This window comes from Priapulus caudatus, unplaced genomic scaffold, assembly GCF_000485595.1.
Source record: "Priapulus caudatus unplaced genomic scaffold, Priapulus_caudatus-5.0.1 Scaffold255, whole genome shotgun sequence".
Taxonomy (NCBI): Eukaryota; Metazoa; Priapulida; class Priapulimorpha; order Priapulimorphida; family Priapulidae; genus Priapulus; species Priapulus caudatus.
In genome coordinates, this window is record NW_014577316.1 from 103,191 (window position 1) to 112,802 (window position 9,612).

General features: G+C 46.5%; 1 protein-coding gene across 1 annotated transcript; it reads left to right on the plus strand.

Annotated features, from left to right (window-relative positions):
* The first annotated feature begins 3,001 nt into the window (after positions 1-3,001).
* Positions 3,002-4,147, plus strand: LOC106808129 (neuropeptides capa receptor-like). Its single transcript, XM_014810709.1, has one exon. The coding sequence runs from the start codon at positions 3,002-3,004 to the stop codon at positions 4,145-4,147; it is 1,146 nt and encodes a 381-aa protein (XP_014666195.1).
* The last annotated feature ends 5,465 nt before the right edge of the window (positions 4,148-9,612 follow it).

Genomic DNA, 9,612 nt, shown 5'->3' on the forward strand with positions numbered 1-9,612 from the left:
CCGTAAAACTAATGAAGTATGAACTCGGCAAGCATGTTCGTGGTGCGTGTACATACGCGGCTTATTTAGCATCAGTTCATGCTGAGCGCGACGACGCAAAATCGCGTCTCTAGACTAAATACAGTATATCTACACATTTCTGTAAAAATCCCCCGTATTTATTTATCGTGTGATATAAAGTTGGTTGGTCTGTGCGATGTGGTTGTCGACTAGCGCTATTATAGATGTCGTGTTATGCAACTATGCGAGCGTACGTACGTGCGCAGTATTGTCGGCTTACATTACAACATAGAATAGTTAGTTGTATGTACAGTACTGTACTGTAATTTTCGTACTTGGCTAAGACTCTATCATATACGTGTATTCTGAATCGTGTTAGCCAGATGCGACCCGATGACATTCCAAGGATACGAACACCGGGATCATTCAAACATCATCGGATGAAATTAGAACATGCGTCCTGTGCATCCGATATCGCAACGGTCATAAAATTGTGTCGTACCGCATAGTTTACACGGTGCGTTTTGGACGTATGCGTCTGGCGTACGTCTAGGACGTACGTCCAAAACGCATCGTGTAAATAGGCTTTTAAGATCAGGGGGTTAAAGTGATTACGTCACCGTAAATAGTAAAAGTAAAAAAAACATTTCCACTTTTTCATAACATGTAAGTAATTCTGTTCACTTTTTATGGTTAAATTGCTGCATTATACTTCCTATTTTACTATAATTGTTCGATGTAAACATACACTCGTGACTCATACATAGCCCATAGCAAGCAATTAATGTCAGGATCATTTGACAATTTGTCATATATAGACTAATTGGTAATATATTGGTAATATCAGGAGTGTATCAATATTGATACACTCCTGGTAATATATCACGGGTATACTAGCAGTGTCAATTTCGCGGCGTTTACCTGCACAGGCACGTGGCCCGTTTCAATAGTAAAATGACTGGCAACTCGTGAGCGATTTTAGTTCAGACGATTCTCCATATATCCTGGACTCAATCATGATCGTCGATATAATTATATAATGGTAAAGAAAGACAGCGTATTTACTACAAATGCTCCTCTGCAACACACAATCTCACTGCACGCACGCCACCGTGCACAAACTCACAGACGGATAGAAATCGATCATTCAATCAAACATCGATCAACATTAAGACTTGTAGTGAACACAATTAGTCTTTACCATGTTTATATTGATGATAATGATTCCAGGATATGGAGAATCGTCTTAACTAAAACTCGCTCAGGCGTTTCCAATTAAATAAGCAGGCAACCTGTCGCATTGGCAACGTTAACTGTGTTAATAAGTGCAACCAGAAATGCACAGGTGTAGCGGTGCAGGTAATTGGCTCGGCCAAGATATATATATAGACTATGGACACAGCGATTTCTGGAGCAGAACAAATACGAAATGCAATTAGTAAACTAGCAAACACATGAGGAATCGTATAGCCCATAGAAATAAGCAGTTTCAGTTGGTTGCAGGAGGGAAATGGTTATGCATCCACGCATGTACGCATACAGACATATACACATAAATGCATGCATTTACGCATACCTACATGCACGCATGCATACATACATTCATACATGCACGCACGCACACGCACGTACGCACGCACCCACCTACACACATGCGCGCGCACGCTCACACGCATTCATACATACACACGTAAGTACCCAAGTATGCAGACATTGCATACACGACTTTACATAATAATCGTTAAGTGGTGTTTTTAATCATGAATACAGGTTTTTTATAGTCTCATAAAATGTATTCCATCATCTCATTACAGGTGACTGCCATCTGTACGATAGATCGCAGGCGGTTGACAAGATTTCTGGCCGCACGTGAGTGAAAGCAGACGCAGTGTAGATGAGAATCCTCACGACAGCAATCACAACGATGCGTGAACAGCTCGACGTTGATGAATCCCGATTAGAGCGAGAGAGAGAGCGAGCGAGAGAGATGTCCGGGAGAAAGAGATAGGAAGAAAGCGAGAGAGAGAGAGAGAAGGGTCCGGGAGAAAGAGATAGGAAGAAAGCAAGAGAAAGAGCGCGCGGAGAGAAAGATAAACAGAGAAAGAAAGGGGGAGAGAGAGAGAGAGAGAGAGAGAGAGAGAGAGAAAGAGAGAGAGAAATCTACGAGTTCGGTGTGTCCAGCGACTAGCCGCGTGTTTGGATTCGCACGTGTACACTGGACTTGCTGTCGGGCTTCCTAACAACAGCGAACACGAGACAAGACGTTTCGATCCCGGCTCGGCCTCATCGATTCACACGCTATCGAGTATCGATCGATCGCGGCTCGGCCTCATCGATTCACACGCTATCAAGTATCGATCGATCCCGGCTCGGCATCATCGATTCACACGCTATCAAGTATCGATCGATCCCGGCTCGGCATCATCGATTCATACGCTATCGAGTATCGAATGATGACGTCGCTCGTTGTTGCAGCATCGACACATCAGCTCGCGGACTGTGGCATTGTTGCAAAATAAAAGAACCGGGGCGTGTTTGTTTATCCGCGTCGGGCACGTCAAGCGAGCGCTATTCGGTTACTGTCCGCGAGTGCTGGCACAACAGACGCGACACGCACGACGCAGCGAGTGCGACGAGCGGCGGCGACGCATGTGCAGGCGACCGAGAGCGCCTACTCGCCACGCGTGGGATTGAGCTTACTTCCCGCGAGACACGCAGCAACAGCTGCAGAGACGAGTAACGCGTGCTAAAATACACGCCTCTGTCGCTCGTTCTCTCTCTTCGTGTGTGTGTGCGTGCGTGCGTGCGTGCGTGTGTGTGTGTGTGTGTGTGTGTGTGTGTGTGTGTGTGTGTGTGTGTATGTGTGTGTGTGTGGTGAATCCACAGCGATCCGCCCAAGCGTCGTGCTGACACTGCTGTCCGACCGCCGCCACATCGATCCGCCGTCACTCCGTCCAATCCGCTAATCCGGTCGATACGCCACATCGATCACCATCGCGCGATGTCCAGCGTGGCGCACAGCCGCGTGTCGGCGCCGCTCGAGTTGACGACGATGGAGAAGGCGACCGCGTACGTGCTGACCACGGCTAGTTCGCCGCCGCTGCTGATGACCGGCGCGACGGCCAATCATAGCCGCTACGACGAGCTGTACAGCATGCCGGCCTACACGCTGCTGCAGTCGCTCAACCGCTACTACACACCAGTGATCATCGCCGTCGGCGTGTTCGGCAACCTGCTCTCGTTCGTCGTCTTCATCTTCACCTACCTGAACACGCGCTCGAGCAGCTATTACCTGGCGGCGCTGGCGCTCGCCGACACGCTCTACCTGCTCACGCTGCTCATGGTGTGGATCACCGACATGGGCGTCAACATCTACCACAACAACGGCTGGTGCCAGCTGCTCATCTACTCGTCGTCGGTGTGCAGCTTCCTGTCGGTGTGGTTCATCGTCGCCTTCACCGTCGAGCGCTTCATCGCCGTGCGCTACCCGCTGCACCGGCCGTCGATGTGCACCGTATCGCGCGCGAAGATGGTCATCGCCGCGCTGACAGTGTCCGGCATGGTCATGTACAGCTACGTGATGTGGACGGCCGGCATGGTGGACATCGAGAACGGCTCGGGGCTGACCGCCTGCGGGCTGCTGCCCGTGCACGCGTACGCGCAGTCGGCGCTCAACCACGTCGACACGTTTCTCACGCTGATCCTGCCCTTCGTCACCGTGCTCGTGCTCAACGTGCTCATCACGATCCAGATCGTGCACTTCAATCGCAAGTGCGTCGAGCTGGAGCCGAAGTTCGCGCAGCAGCACACGAACATCGTCAGCTCGCGTACTCACATCTCCATCGCCAAGCTGCTGCTGCTCATCTCGACGATCTTCATACTGCTGAACACGCCCAGCTACGTGATCCGCATACACGTGTTCGTGCGCACGCTCGCCGGCGGCGACGACGACGACGTCGGCGACGTCATGTCGACGACCGAGATGCTGCTGCAGAGCTACTTCAACCTGCTCTACTACACGAACTTCTCGGTGAACTTCGTGCTCTACTCGGTGTGCGGCATCAACTTTCGGCGCGCGCTCGTGCGACTGCTGCGCGAGAAGCTGGGAGCGGCCGAGTACACGAAGAACACGCACCGCTACAAATGACAACCAGCCGACGACCCGAAGCCGACACACTGCGCAGCGGCGGCGGCGGCGGGGCGACAGCTAGGGACGCCGGCAGCGTCGCCGGCGGGACACGTGCCGGTGACGGCCGACGATGTCGTCAAACTGGTGACGCTGACGCCGGCGGCGTGCAGCGACGACGCACAGTCGCACAAGAAGCGACCGCTCATCAGGTTCAACTCGACGCAGTTCTAGACGCGGACTCCCGTGAACACGCGCGTTATCCTCGGCGGTATGATGGCCCGCGAGCGCCAATACACTGCTCGACACACACACACGTCAAGTATTAAGGAAAGGGTTAGAGTGAGACTTATAATTACGGGTCTGGCCATCAGTATAGGCCATGACCCAATGGTCTGACGGCTTTTCTAACTCCAAGCCTGTCGTAGAATATTGGATAAGGTTAGGGTTGAAGGTTTTATTTATTTAACCATAACCCTATCCCTACGTATAGCCGTGACCACAACCCTAACCCTAACCACTGACCAGACCCAGGTCGAGCAAGAATACTGTGTTAGTATTCTTTCAGATTTGTCGCCATTTTGGAGCAGCGCTCGACATGGGTGGCGCTAACTGCAGTCACGCGCTTTTCCAAATAGATGTGCTCGAGCAGTAGTAATGTTGTAGTATTGCGTGCGACGAACCACGTATATACGTTGTCAGCAACTAGGCTGAATGCCAGACGGAAACTCATGATCACGGACGTATGAGCCCGATTGGGGAAGCCACGAATAGCTTGCGTTGAAAGCATGCATATTCATCTCGGACTACGTATGCCCGATACAAGAATTTTGTCATGTTTGGTACATCTATTCGGTGTAAATGAATAACTGCACAATTTTCTTCTCGACAAGAGACAATCTTTATACATCCCACTCCTTTCTTTTCACAAAAGAACCCACAGGTCTATAAACCCACACGTTCTCACTCGTTTTGGTCACATGTATTCATTCCAAGCCTTCTAAACATCACAGCGACTACATAGCCCTAGACTGAAACTCCATACGACAGAGTCCAAATATTTCTTCCTTCATTTCGAAATCACCTTAGTTTGAATTCTTCTTCAATTTCGTTGATTCTCAACATATTACCGACGCAGTCTAGCATGCTCCAACAAAACTACAAGACAAAACTTGGAGACAATAATAGTCGGACCGAATTCTCACATAATCGTTTTGATTCTCGTAATTTCTCACATTTCTTAAGGTGCATGGAACATTTTACCAATTTAGTGGTGTCAGTTAGTCACGGATATGTCACAGTAAAGCCCGGCGCACACGTGAGTTATTTTACTCAAGTAAAATTACGCATGAGTCACTTTATTCACGTGTGCGGCGGATTTTCGTTGAGTAATTTGACTCATGCGTCATTTTACTTGAGTAAAATAACTCACGTGTGCGCCGGGCTTAAGTATACTAACCGTATATGTTTCACATACGTTCACCTATTTTGCACACAGGCGGTCGATCATTGTAAAAAATTGTGTGAAGATTAATTTTTATTGAGACGTTCCAAGCCGCCTGTGGTACAAAGATAGAGAGCATGGCGAGATTGACAACTATGTAGCGTAACACATCGGCTTTGCTCTCACAACCATACTCTCTATCCTTGAGCCTTTTCATCAGTCGTGTACGTCAATGCACGTGCGCCAAGAGCCATAAACTCAACACAATTTCATCTGTGTTATTGTTTACGCCTGAATGCGTGATTGATCAGGGAGGGGGTGCATGTAAGAGGTAGACATTTTCTTTGGGGTTCCGAAAAACACAATTCCACTTGACAATTTCATGGGCCATTTCAATGGGAAGCTCTGCATAATGGATCCCCAACAAGCCCTTTGACTGACTAGTCAAGATATTCTGTAGTCAAGAAGGTCTGTATATTGCTCTTATTTAGCCGCCGATAGTTCTTATTTAGAACAAAGTCTTCATTGTTATCTTCTAAAACTATACAGACCATCCGCTGACCGCTGTGGAGACGTGCGCCGGGCCTCGAATTTGGCGCACGTCTCCACTGCGGACAGCGCTTCATACTTGAACATCCCCGCGGTCGCGTGCGCATATCTCGCGGAACTGCGCGTCTCATCCGCGCGCAGCGCTCAGGATCAACAGCAAAGCTGTGCCACGCAATCTTGTATCATGTCTCGCTGGATGGCGGTTACGGTCGGGTGCATCACTATACGCGGCATATAGTCCTATACATATAAGAACGCCTCGCTAGTCGAATGGTGATATATATAGACGTGATAGATCGTATTCTAACCAATAATATGCATAATATAACTACGTAACGTCTTAGAGAACATCACGAGCGCTCGGCGGTATCTGGCGCCTGACTAATGTTGAAATGAACTTTTAATTTCGTCTTAACTTAATTGATAACATAATTTTTAATTTCATCAACATCTAAGCTAATATCAATTGGAAAACTCGGAATAGAGCCTCGTTAGAGTTCTTAGTAGTTAAACTGATTATTACAAGATTTTTGCTCAGAAAAACTAAATAGCTGAATATAGTCTCACCTGACAGCGGAAATATCACTGATTACACCAATATTAAAAACACTACGATTTTATGCAGTTATTGCATCGAAAATTGGATATTAACACATCGTAGAAACAGCAATGCATTTTTTCGTATCGCGATAATGGCAGAATTGGTAAACTTGTAAATTGTCGGTGATTAATTGAAAACAAGTGCATTTGAGAGAGACTATACTATGTCTATGGCAGATAGGCGGCGGGGCTTCTAGCTGATCCATACTACCGGCTCTAGTTTCAAGATTACAGCAAACGATTATTTACCAAACTAGTAGTTCGAAAATTGCATGTTTTGCTGAATACGAAGGTTCTAAGACATTTTATTGTTACTCTAGACAATTGCTGTTACTCAAGCAATAACGGTATGTATCATGAAAGTGGTGAAAACAGTGGAAAACTCTCGTAATGATTACTTTAAGTTAGACTGACTCCGTAATTTGTTGAGAAATAACGCGGGTGGGGCTCATCCACGCGGACGTCCTGAGTAAAACCCTATATCTTACATGACAACGGTCGAGCATCATCATCATAAGCAGCAGCAGCAGCAGCTGCACGTACCTAACGAAACCTCACGACACCGACGCGGTAACGACAGCTAGAGAGACGCGGTAACGACAGCTAGCTAGACGCGGTAACGACAGCTAGCTAGACGCGGTAACGACAGCTAGCTAGACGCGGTAACGACAGCTAGAGAGACGCGGTAACGACAGCTATCAGCGCACATAGTTGCTAGGCTGGCGAAGACTATGATTGGCTGTTCCGCCCGCCGCGGCCGCGATCCGAAGCGGCCGTTGCTCCAAGAGTCCAGACATCATGGCAAGCATTTAGGACGTTTGAAGGTTTTTGGTTTTGTTCTTAATTGTATATTTAAAATTAAGTGCTGCCCATTAGTGGCTTTTATTGAAGCGATCGTATATAACCGTTTAGCCGCCATTTTGTGAAGCGCGTCGGAAAGGGTTCACAAGCGTCTAGCTTAGCTGTCGTTACCGGCGTCTAGACACGCGTGTCGTTACTGGCGTCTGAGCTGAGCTGTCGTTTACCTGTGCGTCGCTCCGCTTATAGTCTGTCTTCCTGTGTCTCGCTGAGTTTCATTGCACGAAACATGAATCAAGACCTCCCCACCTCCAGTTATCGTCCCCTTATGGTTGATCTTGCTTATTTATCAGCTGTAGGTTAGGGCATAGTGTGCATCTAGTCTCTCGTTAAGCGTTCAGTTTTTGCGTTTTGACCTCACGTTGTCACTTATCGGGTTAGTGTGGTAAAGTGTTCATAGTGTAGCGGCAAGAGACGACCCAAAAATGTACATGCTGAGCCTACCCGCGCCTTGTTAGTCTAGAGGTATAAGCAAGCTGGGAATAGGTCTTCATTTTAACCGTCGTCCTAGCTAGCTGTCGTCTCTGGAATCCCTAGTTTATGAAAGCCATGTGTGTCTGTTGCCGCAACCTTGCCAACCGGTCGTCGCTAGCTAGTCGTTATCCTGCCGAATTAACCCTTTTTTACGGTAAAATCTGGACACTGAATTCTTTCAGTTACTTTGATTATGTTTTATGAAACTCAGCCATTATATTTTTAATTGTATCTTGGTATTGTTGTTCTGGTTCCTCGTCGGTTGGTAATTTCCAAGGACGGTCGAATCACGAGTGCGGGGTCATTAGAAAACAAAGGGGTAAACGCGCTCTAATTTATCTACATGTTAGTGTCACGGATCGACAGAATTTTTCCGTCATATCTAATTCAGGTTTAATAGTCATGGTTTGTCGTTTTCCAGTTATCTATTTTGTGCCCCTTATCTTTTCATAACTATCAGAATTCTATAATGTTTCATATCTTGCGTTTCATATCTTATTACATCTATTAGCACTTATCCTGCTAAAATTATTGTGTGCTGGTGACTTTGCTCTTTCCTTTATTTGTCTGGTCCGCTCTACCATATGCAAGTTTGGCCATTTTAAATGCAAACACGGAATCGTTAATATGAGTCTTTTATGTCGTTGTTATGGGGACGTTGGCGTGCTCCGCTGTGTTTTTAAGCCATGTTTATCGCTGTTGCATTTTTGTTTTGCCCTCTAGTTTTTCATTTGTCTCTTTTAATTACTCGTGTTTTAGTATTGGCAATCTTTTGGACGTTTGTCTTCGCTTAGCTTTTTTTGTCGCGCTAGTGAATTTCTTTCTCTGCTGTTAATCTTTCGGTATTAGTACCTGTAGCTATTTGCTGTAGATTGCGTATTTTGAACCCTCCTAGTATTATTTTGGATTTCATTTCCCCAGTTCTTCTTCCTTTTTGATCTGTTGTATCAAACTTTGCTTTCTTAATCTATTGTCTCTTCCATTTAATTTATATATTGAAGTAGCATAAGTTTTTTTGTATGCTATTTTAATAGTGTGTATGTGTCGCTATAGAATTCTCAGCATGTCGTGTCTTATCACCTTAATGCTGTAATGGTGTTTTGTATGGCTTTTTATCATTTTTTACGCTAGACATTCGATGCGTTTCTTTATCTGAAGCAAGTCCGGTTCGTCTCTCAACAATTTTAATTTTTCTTAGTTATGTTGGTGCCGCTTTACCTGTGTGTTCAGGAAAGAGGTATTACGTACATTCTATAAATTTGACTTCTTGCTTCGCTATTGTCTGGTTACCATAATTTTGGCTCCTTCCGTGCCCGAAACTATTTCTCCTTATCATGTATCTACCTTTTGTTGCGTGCCTTTTCATGTCCTTGAAACCGCCCTTTGTCAATTAATAGATGCGCCTAAGATGAGACGTCTCTCTGCTAGTTTGGCTTTGGCTCTTTTTGGTTATTTACCTGATTTCCGTAATAATATATCTTTCTCGCGTCTAGCTAGGCTGTTTCGTTACCGCGTTCCTATCTAGGCTGGTCGTTTACCGCGAAGGAGGTGCGTCTGCTGC